The sequence below is a fragment of the Urocitellus parryii genome, chromosome 13 (assembly GCF_045843805.1).
Source record: "Urocitellus parryii isolate mUroPar1 chromosome 13, mUroPar1.hap1, whole genome shotgun sequence".
Taxonomy (NCBI): domain Eukaryota; kingdom Metazoa; phylum Chordata; class Mammalia; order Rodentia; family Sciuridae; genus Urocitellus; species Urocitellus parryii.
In genome coordinates this window covers 66,343,288-66,365,441 of record NC_135543.1, presented here as the reverse complement: position 1 = coordinate 66,365,441, position 22,154 = coordinate 66,343,288, and the positions used below count along the sequence as shown (strand labels likewise).

The 22,154-nt window shown below is 35.4% G+C and overlaps 1 protein-coding gene across 1 annotated transcript in view; it reads right to left on the bottom strand.

The window, feature by feature from the left end:
- The window catches only part of Cenpp (centromere protein P), a 219,901-nt gene that overhangs the window by 185,515 nt on the left and 12,232 nt on the right, over positions 1–22,154 (bottom strand). Inside the window, exon 4 of the mRNA XM_026406944.2 lies at positions 20,869–20,957. Coding sequence (XP_026262729.1) covers positions 20,869–20,957 — 89 coding nt within the window. The remainder of the gene's footprint in view (positions 1–20,868; positions 20,958–22,154) is intronic.

Below are 22,154 nucleotides of genomic sequence, written 5' to 3'. Positions count from 1 at the left end.
AAGAATCTGGAGCCATCTCAGGTCTTTCCTGAGCAGCCATACAGCCCTGGGCATGAGTATAACCCTAGATACAAGCAGGACCTTCTAGATTCCTAAGAACATGTCAGAGCTTTTCACAGCTCTCACAGCCATCTCATCCTCCAATTTTTCCCTTTATTCTTTTTTGATAAACCTGCTATTTGTCTCAACTACTATCTACTTCCTCAGGCAGACAAGAAGTTTTAAAAGTTACTTCCAATTATTTTCATCAGATGTTCCTAGGTAAAAAGGTTTTTGACACTTGGTGAGTTCTGAGTCAGATCAAAGATAGTCAAATGAGATTATTCAAAAGACCAAGGGACAGGTCATCAATGACAGTTCACTGGAAATATGAGGTTTCCAAAGAACTTAACCCATTCTGTCCCCTCTCGTGTCTGCCAGACTGCTGGTTATCGTTGTGATTAGGGAATTTTGGTTTTCAAGGTTAATGTGGACTGGAAAGGGAGAGAGAGAGGAATAGGGCATTTTAAGTGCCACAAAGTTCATTCTTCTTACCAAGATGCTTCCACCTTCTGAATAAATGCTTTCTGTGTAACTACAAGTGTTTGGTTAATTTCAAGTATTCTGAAAACATTGATTCTGACAGCTTTTGCCAGTTTCCCCATTGCTTTTATGGAGGAGAGAATTTTTTAAGGTATTTATTCTTCCATTTCTACTAAGTTGGATTTAAAAAAAGGCTTTGGGAGGCAGGGTTCCATATTAACCTTGATTTTTTACTGAATTCTGATTTTGACACCTGGAGTCTTGCTGACCCTGGAGTAAATACCTTTCTAAAGGTTAGCCAATCCTGAGAAACAGTTGAAAATCCTGCCCTGGAGCATGCTTCTCAAACATAAATCAAACAATCCAGAGTCCAGGGACAGTCACCTGATTTATAGGTCTCTTTCCCATGGAAACCAAGAGAAAGACACCTGCCCACAGATTCCCTTTTCCCATCTGCCTACTGACTGACCCCCCAGGGATTCTCAATCCACGGCCCCGCCCAATGTGGTGTGCCCCCCTTTCCTGTTAACAAATTTTCAGTGGTAAGTTTGGATCTGAAATGTTCCCCAAAGTCTCACGTGTTGAAGGTGAGGTTCCCCAGATGAGTGGTACTGTTGGGAGGTGGTGGAAACTTTAGGAGATGGGCTTAGTTGGAGGAAGTGGGTGTCCTTGAAGGGCATATCTTGTCCCTTTCCTCTCTTACCCTGCTTCCTGGCACCATTAGGTGAGCAGTTTTGCTCCACTACACACTCCCCTCCATGATGTTCTACCTCACTACAAGTCCACAGAGATGGGGCCAGGAAGACACTTCTGATATCATGGGCCAAAATAAATCTTTCGCCCTTTAAGTTCACCTTCTCAGGTATTTTGTCACAGCTAGGGAGAGTCAACTAACACAAATGGCAATCTTTTTTGTGGGCCTCAACATATTTAAATAATAATAAAATCTATTAAAGGCCCCTCCTATTCACTATTCTTGACTTAAATATTGGTCATGCAGTAAATATAAATATAGATATTGTATGTCTAATTTAAACTGTTGGTTCCTGTAAATAGTGAAAGGACTATCCCTGAATATATAAACTAGTGGGGCCAATCTCCATATTTGATCCATCACACAGTTCTACAACAGATGATGAACTCATTAGGTTGCTTCTTAGAGACACCTCACAAAATTGGTCTTCACAGCAGCTGCAGTTAATGTCTATGAAGGTGATTCACTTAGCGTAGCTCCTGATCATTGAGCAAATGGCCCTTCAAAGTTACTTTGAAGCTAATCTTGGTAACTTTATTAGAAGTTAGAACAGTAACTTCATGAGCATTCTTGGGGAAGCCAGTACAAGCATAAAATGGACTGTGATTCTCTTAGAGGTTTGAAAAAATAAGCATGAGTATATAAAAACTCATTCAGTTTACCTGTACAATGAAAAATCTGAGAAGTTTTGTCCCAAACCCCTTCCAGTTATAACTTTTCATGCTTTTTTTAAAAGGAAAAAAAAAACACTTTTAAAAAACAAATACCAAAGATGGGCTAGGATTGTAGCTCAGTAGTAGAATGCTCACCTCGCAAGTAGAAGGCACTGGGTTCAATCCTCAGCACTACATAATAATAAAATAAAGGTATTGTGTCCATCTACAACTAAAAAAATATGTATATATTGAAAAAAATACTGAAGAAAGCATGTGGCACACAAAATTTAATCTTGAGGAATCTTTATAACTGAACCAGCTGAGTATTTTGTAAATAGCAGTGCGCATACATACTTACTGGAGGAGTTTAAGAATGTGTACCACAGTAATATCAAACAATAAGCAATCTGTAAAATGAAATAACTCCATCTTGTAGTTGGCCCAGGCAAACAGTATTTTGTCGATGAGGCTTTGCTAAGAAGCATTCCCTAAATATTGTCAGTCACTCCATGTGGTAATAGATATAAAACACAGAACATTCTTCTGATATTTCTATCATTCCAACTGCAGTATGTTTCATTATTTCTCAGATATATTCTTTAATTCATAAATATAAAATTTTAGAATGAGGCAGAAACTGCAAAATAATTTTATCCATTTCTTAATTTTGCAGATAAATAGCTCCAGAGATTAAATAGTGTTCCTAAGTGGTGTTGGTCATTAGATTAAGGGGAAAAAAAACCTAGCTGGGTAGTAGTGCATGCCTGTAATCTCAGTGGTTCAGGAGGCTGAGGCAGGAGGATCACAAGTTCAAAACCAGTCTCAGCAACTTAGTGAGGCCCTAAGCAAGTCAGTAAGACCCTTTCTCTAAATAAAATATTAAAAAGGTTAGTTATATGTGGCTTAGTGGTTAAGAGCCCGATGGGTTCAATCCCCAGTACCCCCCCCCAAAAAACCCAAACACCAAAAAAACAATAAAATGTCATATGAACATATGTATGAACTATGAAATGTTACATGAACATTGTCCTTATAACCACAAATTTATAATCTACACTAGGAGAATATACAGTTAATGATTATAGTACAAGGCAGTATTTGATACATTTTCATAGTGCACCAACCCATGCACTGTGTTCTTCACAAGGCTACGTCACTGTACTATCTAAAGATGGACACCTCTGCTTCACCTGTGCATACTTATCACCCATTTTCCCACTTTATTTTTTTCCATATTTGTCAACATTTAATGTATTATTTATTTTACATGTTTTCATATATTGCTTATCTCTACTATTAGAAAATAAACATCATAAGTCTATGAAGACAGGGTTTTTTTTTTTTATTCATTGCTACCTAGTAAGCACAGAAATAACTGTGGAAGGCCATCTCACTCACTTGTCTATGCAGTCTGTTCTCAGTCTTGTCCTGCCAAGGGTTTGCTGGCTAAGTCATTCAATCACTGTTTGAATACTAACCACATGCAAGGCATTCTTGAAGTGACCTGGGGCTAGTACCATCCTCACTTTCCCTTGAATGGACTCTGTGTGCCCTTACAGCTATTGATGCTATTCCCATAATCAATTACCACACATTACTGGTTTTACTCCTTTACTAGTTTGTAAATCAGAAACTATCTTATTTATCATTGTATTCTAAGAGACTAATACAGTACAAAAGTACATAATATTCTTTTAAATGCATGTATTTATTTTAAATTTAGATACAGTAAAATTCACTGATTTTTGGCAAATGGAGAATGTTATGTAACTACCATCCTTAAAGAAGTGATAAATCAGTTTCATCCATACAGGAGAACAAAGAGAAGAAACACATCAGACTAACTCTTAAAGCCAAAAGACAACAGATGAATATCTTTAAAGTACTCAGGAGGAAAAAAAAAAAAAAAGCTATCAACCAAATATTCTATACCCAAAGGATATGATATATCTTTCAAAAACAAAGATGAACTAAGACTTTTAAAATTTAAAATAAAAACAGGCTAAACTAATCCATTACAAGCAGATCTTCACTACAAAAAATAGTAGGATTAAGCAAATGATTAAAATATTGATATTGCTGGTAGCCAAGTTTCTCAATGTGGAAGAAGGAACACACAAATACAAAATGAGAGCAAGTATAAAAACACTCTGAGGGCTGTGGATATAGTTCGGCAGTACAGGTGCTTACCTAGCACTAGAGAAAATCAGAAAGTAACTGTGTATGCCCAAGAAAGATGCAGGCTCAGAAAACATCTGAGAAGACTTTAAATTTATACCTCAAAATAGTCCTTTGCAGGAAACAGCCTTCAAAAATGCACATAAGTAAATAATCAAAACCAAGCCACCCCTGGGGGAGGGGAAAAATCTAATGTTATGAGTGGGCACTTTTAAAATAAATAAAACAGAATACAAAGAAAGAGGAAAATATGGTCCATTTAAAGGGAAAAATTAATTGATCAACATACACCATTCCTAAAAAGAAGACAGCAGATCTACTATGACAAACTAAAATAACTGATTTAAAGATGCTCAAAGAACTAAAGGAAAACATGGAGAAAGTCAATAAAATGAAAGATTAAATAAAAGGCAACATCAATAAATATCTAAAAAGAAACCAAAAAGAATTCTAGCACTCAAAAGTACAATAACTGAAATGGAAAATTCTCTAGAGGGATTTAAAGGTAGAACTGATCAGGCATAAGAAAGAATTGGTGAACTTAAAGACAGCACAATGGAAATTATCTGAGCCATAGAAAGAAAAAAGATTTAAAAGAAAAGTGAACACAGCCAAAGAGAGCTGTGCACCACCACCAAAAGGACTAACTTGCACATGACAGGAGTCCTAGGAGAAGAGAATAAAGGGGCAGGAAGAATATTTGAAGGAATAATTAATGCATTTGAAAATGCCTCAAGTTTGATGACAGATACAAACAGAAAATATCCAAGAAGCCGAAAGAACTCCAAGGTACAATCAAAGAGATCCCCACCAGAACACATTATAACCGAACTATCAAATCCAAAGACTAAGAGCAAACCTTCAAAGCTGTAAGAAAGAAGAATATATAAGGCAATTTTAATAATATTATTAGCAGAGTCCTCATCAGAAACTTTGGTGACTATAAGGCAGTAGGCAATATATTCATAATGCAAAAGAAAAAAACAAAAACTATAAACTAAGTATCTTCTTATAGCCTGAAAACTCTTTCAAAGGTGAGAAAAAAATTAAGGCATTCTCAGGTAAATAAAATTTGAGGGAGTTCATTACAATTAGACTTGTCTGGCATGATAATGCTTGAGAGACTTTCAGAATGAAATGAAAAGATACTAGATAGAACTTCAAGCCATATGAAGAAATAAGGACTCAAAGGTAAACATATGGGGAATTATATGAGTTGATTTTTTTTAATATTTATTTTTTAGTTGTAGCTGAACACAATACCTTTACTTTATTTATTTATTTTTATATGGTGCTGAGGATTGAACCCAGGGCCTTGCATGTGCTAGGACCCGCTGAGCCCCAGCCCCAGCCCAGAGTTGATATTATTGTAAAAGTGATTTGTAATTCCACTTGTTTTCTAAATAATTTACAAAACTAATACTTTAAAAAAAACAGCTATTGGTCTGAAAGTACCACTGTCCCAAAGGATCAGTTATAGAACCCCCATGGATTCCAAAATCTATGGATGCTGAAGTTCCTTAAATAAAATAGTCTAGTATTTGCAGTATAACCCCCACACATCCTTCCATATAATTTAAACCATCTATGGATTACTTATAATAAAATGTAAGCACTATGTAAATAGCTGCTATATTGTACTACTTAGGGAATAATGTTTAAGGAAAATGTCTTTACATATTCTGTACAGATTCAATTTTTTAAAAATATTTTGAACCACAAAGTAAGTTGAATCTATAGATAAGGAACCAATGATATAACAGACCAATTGTATTATTTTAATATTGTTTCTGACTCTACACATTGTTTTCTATCTAACTTAAAAGATTAATGTATTTGAAAGAATTATTCATTAATGTTTTGGGGCACCTAATGTGTATAGTACATGATTTTGTAATATTAATGACTAAAAGGACCGGAGAAGGAGCTGTAAAGAAACTCAGTTTTTCTGTTACTAGTTAAACTGGCATAATTTCATATTATAACACTATAACTTTAGAATGTTAAATGAGATTCCCATGATAACCACAAAGAAAAACTACAAGATTTACACAAAAGGAAATGAAAAATGAATTTAAATCTTTTTATAAAATCAACTAAAACCAAAAGAAGAAGGGGGGGGGAGAATGGTCATAACTTTCCTAGCCTTGTATTTATACACATGAACAGAGTAATGCCACATCATATACGACCCCAAGAATGGGAACCTAAATAGAATAAGTTATATTCTATGTATATATATTCTGCCAAAATACATTCTACTGTCATGTATAACTAAAAATAAAAAATTAAATTAAAAATTATTATTAAAAAACCTACAAGGTGTAGATAACAAATAGCAACATGATAGATGTCAGTCTCCTTTTTTTAGTAATTATTTTAAAAGTAAATAAATTTGTCAGGCATGGTGGCATGAACTTATAATCCCAGCTACTTGGGAGGCAGAGGCAGGAAGATCACAAGTTTGACACCAAGTCAATGAGACCCACATCTCAAAAATAAATAAATAAAACTAAATGACAGGGGCTGGGGATGTGGCTCATGCGGTAGCGCGCTCGCCTGGCATGCGTGCGGCCCGGGTTCGATCCTCAGCACCACATACAACCAAAGATGTTGTATCCGCCAAAAACTGAAAAATATTAAAATTCTCTCTCTCTCTCCCTCTCTCTCTCTCACTCTATCTTTAAAAAATAAATAAATAAATAAAACTAAATGACAGGCTCTTCAATAAATGGTACTGGGAAAACTGGAAGTCCATATGCAGCAAAATGAAATTAAGCCTCTATCTCTCACCATGCACAAAACTCAACACAAAGTGGATCAAGGACCTGGGAATCAGACCAGAGACCTTACACCTAATAGAAGAAAAAGTAGTCCCAAATCTTCATCATGTCAGATTAGGCCCCAACTTAACAAGACTCCTAAAGCACAAGAAATAAAATCAAGAATCAATAAATGGGATGAATTCAAATTAAAAAGCTTCTTCTCACAGCAAAAAGAAATAATCAATGAGGTGGAGAGACAGCCTACGGTATGGGAGCAAATTTTTACCACACACACATCAGATAGCACTAATCTCCAGGATATATAAAGAACTCAAAAAACTTAACACCAAAAAAACAAACAACCCCATCAATAAATGAGCTAAGGAGCTGAACAGACACTTCTCAGAAGAAGATATACATGCAATCAACAAATATATGAAAAAGTATTCAACATCTCTAGTGATTAGAGAAATGCAAATCAAAACTACTCTAAGATTTCATCTCACCCCAATCAGAATTGTAGTTATCAAGAGTACAAGCAGTAAAAAGTGTTAGGACAAGATGTGGGGAAAAACATACACTCATACATTACTTGCTGGTGGGACTGCAAATTGGTGCAACTACTTTGGAAAGCAGTGTGGAGATTCCTCAGAAATCTTCTAATGGAACCACCATTTGACCCAGCTGTCCCACTCCTCAGTTTATAGCCCCAAAGACTTAAAATCAGCATACTATAGTGATATAGCCACACCAACGTTTATAGCAGCTGAATTCACAATAGCTAAATTGTGGAACCAACCTAGATGCTCTTCAATAGATGAATGGATAAAGAAACTATGGTATATAGAGACAATTAAATAGTATTCAGAATTAAAAGAGAATAAAATCATGGCATATGCAGCTAAATGAATGGAGTTGAAGAATATTATGTTAAGCGAAGTAAGCCAATCCCCAAAAAACTAAAGGCCAAATGTTTCTCTCATCAGTGGATGTTGATCTATGATGGGTGGCAGGTGGCATGGGAAGAATGGAGGATCTTTGAATTGGGCAAAGGGAAGTTGTGGAGGGGTTATAAGGGTAGGAAAGATGGTGAAATGAGATGAGCATCATTACCCTAGGTACATGTATGATTGCACGAATGGTGTGTCTCTACACCATGTACAACCAGAGAATTGAAATGTCGCACTCCATTTGTGTATGATGAATTGAAATGCATTCTGCTGCCATGCACAACTAAGTAGAACAAATAAAAAATAAATAAATATATGTAAAAAAGACTACATGAACTAAAGTCGTCAATGAAAAGACAGGGATTAGCAAAAGGGACTTTTTAAGTACATTGTACACAAGAAGTCTCAATTTAGTTCTAAAGAGCAAATAAACTGAAAATGAATTAATGGAAAATGATATTTCATGCAAATTATAACCAAAACAATATAATTGCTGTGTGAATAGCTGCTACACTGTACTGTTTAGTGAATAACGTTAATGCAAAAGGTCAGGGATGGCTATGCTAATATCATTCAAAAGAGACTTTAAATTAAAAAAAGGTTGAGACACAAAAAAGTACAGTTTATTAATAAAAATACAATAAAAAATATAATACTTTCGAATATCTGGCACCAAGATATGTGAAGCAAAACTTGGCAAATGTGAAAGGACAAATAGTTCTGCAATTAACAATTATAGACTTCATTATCCCACTCCCAATAATGGATAGAACAGCCAGACAGAAGAAAATAGAAGACTTAACACAATAAACCAACTAGATTTAACCTTACCAGAAACACAACCCTCTACCCAACAGGCAACAGCTGTGGGGAAAATTAATGATAATTCTTGAAAAAAATAAAAATGGAATTACCATATAATCCAGTGATTCCGCTTATGGGTACATACCTAACAGATGTGAAAGCAAGATCTCAAAGAGATACTTGAACAGTCATATTCATAGCAGCAGTATTCACAATAGTTAGAACAAGGAAACAATTCTACTGATGATGGATGAAGAGATGGGCAAGATGTGATGTAGACATACAATGGAATACCACATTTCACTGCATAATTGTTGCAGATTTTATGGCAATTTTTTGTGTGTGGCAGGGGTGGAATGTGACCATTATGTGAACTTTTAAAAAATTATGCCATTATTAATCAAAAATGATTTATTACCAGATATCCCTTTCTTGGATCCCTCCATCTTCGGGAGATCTGATTTCTGACTATTACTCTAATAAATCCTGTTACTTTGCTCTCAAATAAATAAATAAATAAATCACTGTTGCTAAACTGTCTTTGGTGCAAAACTAGAATACACAGATATTTGTGAATATACATTAAAATGGAATAGTCCAAATTGACACAAATCATTTTTTCATGATCATTTAATAAACATTTTTCCAGTTTGAGAAATAGAAAGTTAACATATTAGTTGTTATTGATTTATGGATTATAGCCAAAATATTACCCATGAGAAAATTTACTACAGGGTTGCAAACTATGAACTTAGAAAATGTAATCTCTGTTTGAAGATTCTATGCCTCTATCATTGGTTTCTTTGTCTGACATGCCTCCTCAGCACCACTCACATAAAATATGTTTACCACTAATACTGTAGTGCTCTAAAAGAACCATATATGTCATTTTCTAAAACCCACTGACAAAGTCGGTATACTGAGAATTCTAGGCTTGCAACTATACAGTATGCAAGACAAATGCACATCCACATGCCACTAGTGAATACACTGCTGCTCTGTTTGCTCACCTTTTAAATGGTGTGATGAACAGAATACCATGCAAGAATCTCAATGAAAAGTTATAAACCAATTTGGGGACTGAAAAAACAGGGTGCAACAATTATGCAGTGAAATATGGTACCATTCTACTTAAAATAGGAAGAAATGCTGACATAGACCATAGATACACCCTAACAATATTTTACTAAGTGGGAATAACTATAGATAACAATTTTTTGAATTTTAAAACGATATTTCAAAAAGCTAGGAGAAAGGATTTTGGAAGTTTTCACTATAAATACATAAATGTATACATGTATCAAAACACATTACCCCATTAATATGTACAAATTATGTTTTAATGTATTAGTTTACAATAAATTTAAATAAAAATATTATGCTAAGTGAAGAAATCCAGTCAAAATAAGGCAAACACTTTGATTCCATTTCTATCCGGTAGATTATTAGTAATTACCTACTAGTGTAGTCAAAAATCAAACACCAAAATTTGAATGGTGGTTGCCAGGGTTAGGGGGAGGAAAGAAGGGGAGTTACTGTTTAATGAATTCAGAATTACAGTCTTATAAGAAGAAGAGTTATAGAAATGGACAGTGGTGACGGTTGTACAATATTGTGATTGCGTTGTACTACTGCATACTTAAATATGGTTAAAATGGTAAATTTTATGAGTATTTTACCACAATAAAAAGAAAATGGGGTTGGGGATGTAGTTAAGTGGTAAGGCATGCTTAACATTTATGAGGCCCTGGGTTGGATCTCCAGGACTGCAAAAATAAGAAAAAGGGGGGAAAATTAAATAATCCAAAAGAAGACAAGAAAGGAACACAGGAACAAAACACAAAGGGAACACAGAGACAATGGAGGAAATCAGAATAGCTGAATTAACACAGATACATAAGCATATACTTTATATGGAACACTGCATATTAAGTGTTTAAATTTAGTCTCGTGTGTATTAAAAATATATTGTCAATGTCCGAGAAAACAAATTTCTTGGCAAAGAATATAGGCCTTTAAAAAAGCAGAAGTTTCTCCAATAGTGCATCGAGGCCAAAGTGACATGGTATTTCATTTTCCATCAAACAAATGAGCAGAAAGTTAAGTTCCTCATCATGTGATGAGGAGTAAGCCAAGAAAATAATCTTAAAAGCAATAATGACCAAATTTCTTTTCCCCACATGCACACAAAGAGGAACAGACTATTTTTTTAAAGAACTTTAAAAGTAGAGTAATTCACAATTCTTTCATACCTCATTTGTATCTTCATAATACTGTTATTACAGCAACATACAGTTTTCCATTATAGAAAGAAACTGTATGTGTGTGTTGGCTCTTAGAACTGTAAGAGTAATTGTAATTTATCTATTTTTTCCTAAGCAAAGGCCAAATTTCACTAAATGTAAAACAGATGTCATGGATTTCTTTCACAAAATATTGGCAGTAACATACTTCAATTTTAACTGAAGTAGTCAGAAAACTAAAATAATTCCAAATGTCTCCATCTTAAGCATAAAGCAAAACACAAACAGAATTTTAGTATAAAATTTCTAACATTTCTAAAAATAAATTTCTAGGAAAATTCAGTGTATAATTAGGTGATTATCTAAAGTTAATTCACTAAAATGTTATCAGTCATTCATATATTGTTGGTGGGAATACAAAACAGTATGGTGACTCTGTAAAAAACAGTTAAGCAGTCTATTATAAATTTAAACAGATTGTTATCATATGACTCAGCAATTCCACTTGTGGTTATTTATCCTAGAGAAAAGAAAATGTACATTCAAATAAAAACCTGTGTAAATGTTTGTAGCAGCAATACATGTGTACACACACAAACACAGCCCTTCACATCAGAGTGGGATGTCCATAGCGGCATATATGTACATATATACAATAGTCCCCCCATATCCAAGTAGAATACATTCTAAAACCTCAAGTAGGTGCCTGAAACTGCAAATAGGACCAAATCCTACATATGTTTTTTGTTTGTTTGGTTTTGGTTTTTTGCAGTACTGGTAATTGAACCCATTACCTTGTACATGCTAGAAAGCACTGAGCTACATCCCAAGCCCTTTATTTAAATTTTTATATTTCAGGCTGGCCTCAAACTTGGTATCCTCCTGCCTCAGCCTCCTGAATACCTGGGATAACAAGCATGTGCTACCATGTCCAGCTACATTTTTTCCTATGTATACATAACCATGATAAAGTTAAACTTATAAATTTAGCACAATAAGAGATCAACAACAATAACAGCAAAACACAACAATTATCACAATATATCATAATAAAAGTTAAGTAAATGTAATGTCTCTCTTGAAAGAGTCAAGACAAACATTAACAGTTTTAGACCATGGTTGACCACAGATAACTGAAACTGCAGAAAAAGACATTGTAAATAAGGAGGGATTACTATACAAACATAATACATATATTTATAGAGATAATATTCTATATTATATACTATGATTTTATATAAATAGTATATATAAACATGTATATATACACACATAAACTATAACATGCTATATTCACCAAAATATGAAAATAATGCAAATGTTTTTCAATGGATGCATGGACAAACTGATATATATGAACAGTGGAATACTACTTTAAAATGAAAAGATCAGAGCAGGTTTACCAGGGTGTGTTCAGGGTCATGGAGGGAGTCCACCACAGTGGAGCACACCTGTAGTCTAGCTACTTCGGAGGCTGAGGCAGAAGGATTACTTCAGCCCAGGAGCTCCAGGCTAGCCTATGCAACATAGTGAGACCCTGACTCAAAACAAAAAGGAATCCTAGAGAATGTGACAATAAAAGGATAGCAAAAAGGCTTTTTGTGTGTTCATAGAAGAGTTCAATATCTTGATTGTGGTAATTGGTACACAAATCCATACATATGTCAAAACGTAAAGACTATCACCAAAAATGCCAATTAATTATTTGAAAAGTGACTAGGTAAGCGGAAAATTGAAAACTATGCATGAGTCTATCCAGAGTGGAAGGAACATATTTTAGGTAAAATATTTCAGAAATTAAAAAATGTGTACGATATTTTATTTAAATATGTATGTTCACATATCTAAACTGTATGTTCACACAGTGGAATAATAATAAGAATGAAAACTTCCAACTTCATATGACAATATAGGTGGACATACAAAGTTAACAAGATGATAAGAATACAAATGCAAGACTACATTCACATGAAGTTCAAAACCTGGCAAAATGTATCTTTGGTGCTAGACCTCAGGAAGTAGCTGAACTTAGTGGAGGTGAGCAGCGCCTAGAGTGGTATGAGGGGCTCTGGGTGCTGGTTTCACAAATGTATCCTGTATTGGGGCAATTCATTGAGCCATGTATTCAGGATCTGTTATTCTGTATGTATATAATATCGAAATAAAGTTTTTTAAATGACAAAAAATAAATAGGTCAAATAAGACCATTAATTTACAAATACAGTAAACTATCTTTTCCTGAAATCTCCCTATTTATGGGCACTGAAGGCACCACAGTGAATGACAACAAAAGGCATGATCCCTACCCTTGAGGAAGGAAGGGCAAATTTTATACACGATACAAATAATCCCAAGTACTGAGAAGAAAATTAAATAAAGAAACACAGGACTGGGGATATAGCTCAGTGACGGAACACTTGCCTAGTATGTGCAAGACTATGGGTTCAATCCCCAACACTGGAAAAAAAAATATATATATATATAAACACACACACATATGTTCATATATGTATAAATGAATACACACAGATTTTCACTATGAATATATATATATATATATATACGTGTGTGTGTGTGTGTGTGTGTGTGTGTATATATATATCTCAAAAGGAAATTAGACCCCATCTCTCATCCTGCACAAAACTCAGTTCTAGGGCTGGGGGTATAACTCAGTTGGTAGAGTGCATGCCTCGCATGCACAAGGCCCTGGGTTCAATCCCCAGCACCACAAAATACAGAAAAACACCACAACTCAACTCTAAGTGGATCAAAGACCTAGGCATTGGACTAGGGACCCTACATCTACTAAAAAAAAATAGCCAGATACGGTGATGCACACCTGTAATCCCAGCAGCTCAAGAGGCTGAGGCAGGAATATTGGGAGTTCAAAGCTAGCCTCAGCAACTTAGCAAGGCACTTAACAATTCAGCAAGACCCTGTCTTAAATAAAATATGAAAAAAGGGCTGGGAATGTGGTTCAGTAGTTGAGCACCCCTGGGTTCAATCCTCAGTACCAAAAAAATTAAAAAAGAAAGAAAAAGTAGGCCTAAATCTTCATCATGTCAGCTTAAGAACTGACTTCTTCAACAAGACTCCTAAAGCACAAGAAGTAAAATCAAGAACAAGTAAATGGGATGATATCAAACTAAAATTCTTCTTCTCGGCAAAGGAAACAATAACATGAGAAAGCCTATAGAATGGGAGAAAAATCTTTGCCACCTTCACCTCAGACAGAGCATTAATCTCCAGTATATATAAAGAACTCAAAAAACAACACCAAAAAAAAATATGTATATATAATCCAATTAATAAAGGGGCAAAGAAACTGAACAGACACTTCATTGAAGAAATACAAATGGTCAACAAACATATGGAAAAATGTTTATATATATGAATATAGAAGAATGGAGGAAGCTATTTTCCCTCTAAAGCCAGAGAACTGGGTTTTATCACCTGTGCAGGATGAGAGAGAAGACTGTGTGAGGAGGAGAGCTGGAAAGGAGTACTCCAAAGAGCTGCAATGCTCCTTAGGCCACAGCTGCAGTGGAAGGTACACTAGAAAAAAACCTACTCTTTACCACAGGAATGAACATGAAGGTTTGTTATGCCTGTGCCACAAGTGGTTAAGATTTCTGTCAGAAAGTAAAAAAATATGAGCCAGAATATCACACAAGCATGATATATGAATTTATAACACCTTCATGGTGAAACAAACTTCAAGAAGGCAGGGAAAATAAAAACAACTGATCCCTGAGCAATAATTCCACTGGGGCAAAATCATTCTGGACAGATACTTCAACAACACAGGACCCATAGAATTTCCCCAGAGAAAATAAGCACCACTAAAATGAGTGCATAATTTTAAAATAAATAAATAAATAAATATGAAACTTTTGAGGAAATGAGAAATTAATAAACAAGAATTAGCAAACACAACAAATAGAAAGATCAGTGCCTCAGGAATGTAAACTAATAGAACAATTTAAGTTATAATTGTATTTAAAAATAAAAAGCTAACCGGGAAAGAAATGATAGAAATTATTTATATTAAAAATTTTCCTAGCTGAAGTGCTGGGAAAATCCTGAGCCTTGGGAGCAGAATAAAGGAACAGTTGAAAGCCCACTGTAGACAATAGCAGGCAGACTGGGTAGGAGAGTAAGTTCGAAACTGAACCTACCTCTCACCATCACTCAAACGGTGGTCATGGCAGCACACCTTTACGGTACCTATGCAGACAACTGAAACTCTGAAGGAAAAGCCTGTCATCTGCAGTCCTCTGTGAAATGAATCCTCACACAGTATTTTTTTTTTCTTCTCTCCCCCAACCAGATAGCCCTGGACATGGAAATTAACAAAGGAAGTGCATAGAAAAGTAGAAAAGCTTAACCCCAGGTTGCTGGCTAAAGGATTAAGAAGGGAAGTCATAAAGGGCCTGAAAAGATGTTGGTGGATTGAAGAAATAAAGAACATAAAGAGAAATCTCATAAAGATATATATGAACCACTGGCTTACCTTTACATTGCACATACATGTATGTGATCCTAAATAATAGATCATAAACTTTGAGAACTTAGCTATCTGACAGACCACCACCCAAAACCAGACTGGCTACTGGCTGGCACAAACAAAGGACTGATCTGAATAGTCCTATTTCATAATAGCAAAAAATGGGAAATAATACAAATGTTCTTGGATGGGTAAAAAGAATAAATAAACTATTGTATTATACCCATACAATGGAATTTCTAAGGCATTATCCTGAATAAAATAAGCAAGTTTCCAAAGCATACATTCTGTGTGGTTTCATATTATATGGACAAGGTAAAACTCTGCAAATGGGAACAGAATGATAGTTGCCAGAGCACAGGAGCGGGGTGTGAGAAATAGAAAGTTCAGTGTTTCATCTTCAGAATATAGTCTTTAGCCTTAATTGGATCCAATGGTAGCCGTTTTGATTTTAGCTCTTCCCTTTTCCCACACCAATTTTAAAATTAGCTAACTCCTATCAGGGCAAAAGGCAGTGCTGCAGTCAGGGACAAAAGCAGGTGGACTGCCTGCTGCCAAGATGCACTTGCTAGCCAGGTTTGGAAATGTGCCCTTCTGGCAGAAGTCAAGTTTTGCCTTTCCAACCCACTTCTAAGCACATGCTCAATTCTGTGGCACCTCACTATTTCTAACAGGGGTCACATCTACAGAGGGCATGATGAATTGTTGATTTGATATGATGGTAGTTTCACGAATCTATGTATGAAAACTAGTAAGACCTACATAACAACAAAAAAAGTCAATTTTGTCTTAAGTTAATTTAAATAAAAAGGCAAATTAGGAAAGATGCCACACAGAGAACTCTTGAGAAACAGCACTATAATGAAGCTGAAAGCTCAATGGATGTGTTAATAGCAGATACGACAAAAATTGAAGAAACAATTATCCTTTCCTGGACCACACACTGAAAGAAATAATCTAGAAAAATTACATGGAAAAGAAAAAAAAGATTATTTTTAATAAAAAAAATTTATAATGAAAATTTTTGAAGAACACACATGGAACATATACAAATGAGAGGTACTGCCAATGAAATTGAAAATTCAACGAATGGGGCTTAGTCACAAAATGAAGAAAAATTACTGAAGTACAGATTTGAGGAATAAACACAAAGGCATAAAGAGGAAAACATAAGGGAGAAAAATAAGGAGATGCGGGACGGGGATGTGGCTCAAGCGGTAGCGCGCTCGCCTGGCATGCGTGTGGCCCGGGTTCAATCCTCAGCACCACATACAAACAAAGAAGTTGTGTCCGCCGAAAACTAAAAAATAAATGAATAAATATTTTTTAAAAAAAAGAAAAATAAGGAGATGCAAGAGAAAAGAAGGATGAGCATCCATTCCAACTTCCAGAGTAAGAATCAAGAGAAAAATAAGAAGAGTTCTGCTTTCAACTTAAGATGTTAAATGCCACAAGGTCATTCTCAGCCTAAGAACAAAATCTGAAAAACCTATAGGATCAGATCCTTTTTTGAGCCATCATGAACTTGGAAGTCACAAGGCAACTAAATAAATTAAAACATTTCTTCCTCAGTGAAGAGTCAGGACACATGAATAGTTCACCTTTGGTTAAGCATGGAGGAAAGAGCCATCATACAAATGAGTAATTAAGAAATCAGCTAAAATTGCGAAATTCTTAAAGGGCAAATGTCGAATGGTATCAACCTGAAACAGATGAGAAACTCAAACACAAAGGAAGACTGGGATCATGGCAGGAATTCAGAGAGAATTCTGCTCAGTGGCACAGGAACAAAAAAAGTGATCAGCTGCTGATGGGGTACAGCAATGAAGCCTGAACTCTACTCTTGTCAGAGCAAAAACCTTAAGCCACTGAAAAAGACACAACAAAGCAATAGAAGAACATCCCTGCTAAGACAAAGATTCACTGCTTCTGAAGGAGGGAGAGTGGAAAACCCTCTGTTCCACAGGAGGTACAAGACACCCACTGGGCCCAGGATGCTACATGAACTCCAAGCAAAGGTCTGCTACCACTGGAGGAGGGAAAAGAAACTCCCTCCCACTCAAGACCAAACAGACAGACAAAGGGCGAGTCTGGCTGCACTGGAGAGGAAGAGCAGGAATGCTGACAACGCCCTACCACTGAGGCACAAGCTCCCAGGACCTATCCAATACTGAGGATGGACCATAGAAAGGTAGAACACCTCTTATTCCAACCACAAGCCTAGCACTAAGTAACAAACACCAACAATCCACTGCTGGGGAAAGATTGCCCTCCCAGGTGCTAATGTGCAGAGACGACTGATGGCTGGGAACAGAACTAAAACACTGAGGAAAACCCTCCAGCTTCTAAGGCACTGTTCTAAGCATAGGTAACCGCAGCCCACTGCTGGAAGAATTAGAAGATATGGTGCCTGAAGAGAATGAAAGCAACAAGAATTTCAAATCCAGCTGGGTGTGGTGGCACATGCCTGTAATCCTAGTGACTTGGAAGGCTAAGGCAAGAGGATTGAAAATTCAAAGCCAGTCTGGGAATTTAGCAATTTGTCTCAAAAGTACCCCTGGGTTCAATCCCAAGTACAGCCAAAAAAAAAAAAAAAAGGAAGAAAAATTCCCAAATCAAGATCAACTACTGATAAAGGGCATGAAGAATACTATTTGCTTAAGTCTGTTTTTCCACAATGTTTGCCATTCAATCAAAAATCGTGGGCTGGGGTTGTGGCTCAGCAGTACAGTGCTTGCTAGCACATGCGAGGCCCTGGGTTCAATCCTCAGCACTACAAAAAAATAAATAAAAACTAAATAAAGGTATTGTGCCAAACTAAAAAAAAAAAAAAGTGAGACAAAAATTCAAGAAAAGATCTAACCCATTGTAAACTAATCAGCAAAACCAGACTCAAAGATGACTCAAAGGCTGGTATTGTTAGACAGGGACTTAAAAATAACTATGATTCATATGTTAAAGGATCTAATGGAAAACGTAGATATCATACACAAACAGATTTTTTGGGGGGGAGGGGGAACTTTAAATTGAACCCAGGATGCTTAACTACTAGGCCACATCCTCAGCCTTTTTTTTAATTTTGAGACAGGTTCTTACTAAGTTGCTTGAGGCCGCATTAAATTGCTGAGGCTGGCTTTGAATTTGCTATCCACTGGCCTCAGCCTCAAGAGCTGCTGAGATTACAGGCGTACACCACCACACCCGGTACAAATGGAGAATTTCAACAAAGAGAAAGAAATAAAATTAAGAATCAAATGAAAACATAAGCAAAAAAAAAATTGCAAGAGATAAAGAATTCCTTCAAGGGACTGACAGGATGTACTGTACTTTATGGAGAAAAGAACCTTTTAACTTGCAGGTATGCTCACAGAGGTTATCTAAACTGGGGCACCATGGCACATGTCTATAAACCCAGCTGCTCAGAAGGCTGAGGCTAGAGGATCATGAGTTGGAGCAGAGCCCAACACAGTGAACCTCATTTCAAAAAAAACAGATTACCCAAACTGAAACACAAAGAGAAAAAGAAATAGAACACAGCATCCAAACACTGTGAGACAATATATCAAATATTCTAGCATATATATAATTAAGAGTTGCAGAAGAATAAAGACCGCAAAACTAACATTTGAAGACACATAGTCCAGACTCTTTAAACAAAAAACGTTCTAGACAACACAAACTGTGGAAAAGCAAAATTAAGGGAAAGATTTGAAGGCAATCTCCAAACACATAATGCAAATAAGGCAAGTGCTCTACCACTGAGCTACATTTGCAGCTCTTTTTATTTTTTATTTCAATAAGGGTCTCACTAAGTTGTCCATGCTGGCCTCACACTTGTGATCTACCTGCCTTAACAAAATAGTTGGGATTACAGGCCAGGTGCTACCACAGCTGGCTCATACTGTTGTTTTATACAAGCAATGCTTAGTGTTTGATGTGAAGGCAGATTGTGATAAGGGATAATCAGGGTAGAGGCAAGAGTTAATGAAATAATGACTAAGAATTTTCCAAAAAAAAATAAAGATATTGATCTTTTGTCTGAAAACTACAAGTCTATAATGGAAAACTAAAAGTAAATTCATCTTTAAAAATACAGTATTTAAAAACAATTGAGTGATGGGCTGGAATTGTGGCTCAGTGGTAGAGTGCTTGCCTAGCATGTGTAAGGCACTGGACTTGATTCTCAGCACCACATATAAATAAACAAAATAAAGTCCATTGACAAATTAAAAAAAAAATTTTTTTCTAAATTGAGTGAAAGGAAGATCTGTAGAGAAAGGAGATGAGGGAAGGAGTGGTGGGGGAACATTAACTAAAATTGAATTCCATGAATGCACAAATTTGTTAAGATGAACCCAACTACTATGTATAGCTACCATGCTCTAATTTTAAAAAATAAAAAAAGTAATTAACACCTGTAATCCCAACAACTGAAGAAACTGAGGCAGGATGATTACAAATTCAAGGCCAGCCTGGGACACCTAGCAAGACTCTGTCTCAAAATATAAAAAGGACTGAGGGTTCAGCTCATTGCCACAGCATCCCTAGACTCAATCCCTAGTACCACAAAAAACAAACAAACAAAAATACACTATTTGAAGGGAGGGGGCATGCGGGAAAAAAGATGGTGGAATGAGATGGATATTATTACTCTAAGTACATGTATGATGACACACAAAAAAATAAATAATTAAACTGCATAACAGGGTGACAAAGAAGAAACAAACTCCAACAAGGAGAAGCAACTTATAAAATATCATATACAAAGTCTGGACTAAAGTCCAGGTCTTCTGACCTGTGTTCAGCACTTTTTCTAAAATACCAGTCACACTCCACAAAGGGAGATCACAGTTTAGAAGAATTACCCAAAAGTCTGAAGTCAAATATTTATTAAGTAACCACAACATACCCATTACTACAGGGTGACAGATATTCTAGTATTCTTCCTTTTATAATTTGTACAAGAGCAGATGCTACTTTTGAAGCATGTTCTGGAAAAAAGGTCATGTGAGCTCTACATGACACAACACATTCCTGGTTTTCCTTCTACCCGTCTGTCTAGGACCTCTTGGTTAGTTAAGGCCCATTCATTTTTCAGATGTCAACTCAAGCTTCGGGAAATCATTCCACGTTTTCCCTGACAAGTCAAAGTCCTAATGTACTTCAACAGTCTATGCAGCTCTCTTTCTAGCATGCCACATAGCCATAATTTCACATTTATTTCTACAATTATTTAGTTAATATAGAACATCTTATGGTTGCAAATTCCATGAAGATCAAGAATTATGTCTATTTTTGTCCATATTTTAATATTAATGCCCAGCATAGTGAACATACAATAAATAGAGATTCATAGCGGTAATAAGTGTTTGAGTATATGCCCTAGTAATGGTGTTATGCTTTGGAGAAGATACATTTACTAAGAAAAGTCTAAGTTTAAAACTGCAGAGTAAAAATAGCTCATAAAATAAGTCCGTAAAATAGCTTACCTAGATACAAATTCACTTAATTCTAAATATTCTGTGGGTTCCATTATTATGTTGAGCTCAGTAATGACAGAAGATAAATTCTCCTTAGCCTAAAATTTAAAAAAAAGAAAATTTATACATCATTTATCCATTTTCTTATTAAGATTAAAATACTTTTAAGTTAGGCAAAATGAAGTATCTTCAAATAATAGGAAAGCATAATGAAAAAACGATAATCAAAGTACTGGTTATTCATTGAAACAATAAGATCAGATCCCACTCCATACCAAAAACTAAAATGAACTCCAAATGAATTATTTCCTTAAATTCAACATTAAAATCACAAAATACTGGGAGGAAATGTGAACATTTAACAAATTACTGAGTCAGGAAAAACTTCCTAAGCAAACAATAGGGAGGGAAAAAAGCAAATAGGATTACATAAAAACCCAGTATCTAAGTAAAAATAAAATAAAAAAGAAGTATTAAACTGAGGAAAATATTCACAATAAATATGACAAAGAGAGGGCTGGGGATGTGGCTCAAGCAGTAGCACGCTCGCCTGGCATGCGTGCCGCCCGGGTTCGATCCTCAGCACCACATACAAACAAAGATGTTGTATCTGCCGATAACTAAAAAATAAATATTAAAATTCTCTCTCTCTCTCTCTCCCTCTCTCACTATCTTTAAAAAACAAATATGACAAAGAGACAAAACTGAAAAGAAAAAGGCATAGGACATGAACTAAAAGTTCAGCGGTGAAAAAAAAATTAACCTATAAAAAAGTGTTTTACCTCAACAGTAAGATAAATGTAAATTAAAAACAAACATTTTAACAAATCAGCAAAGACTAAAAAATATTACTGCTGGTAAATATACACTCAAAGTTGGCAGCGGGAATATAAATTGGTATAACCCTTCTAGAAATCATTTTGACAATGAATAATCTGAAATATTCATTTTCTCTTAATTTGAATTCTAAGAGTCTATACTATGGTAATAAGAAATGAAAACAGATTTATGAACAAAGATATTCCTAATAATGCTACAAAAAGCCAGAAACAATTCTATACCTAATGATGAAGACTATTACACAAACTGTTATTTTGATACGCAAACTCAAGTAAATGTTTCCATTTTCTTATTAATTTCCTTTCTTTTCCTGGCATTATTTTGCCCTGATTTTAGATTTTAGGTTGCTTTGTCCAATAGGACAATGAAAGAACACCATATCATCTTGTACTTTGATGTCTGTGGCTCCTATTTGTTGTTAATGAAAGTAAATCTAGAAATTTCTGTTATTTCCT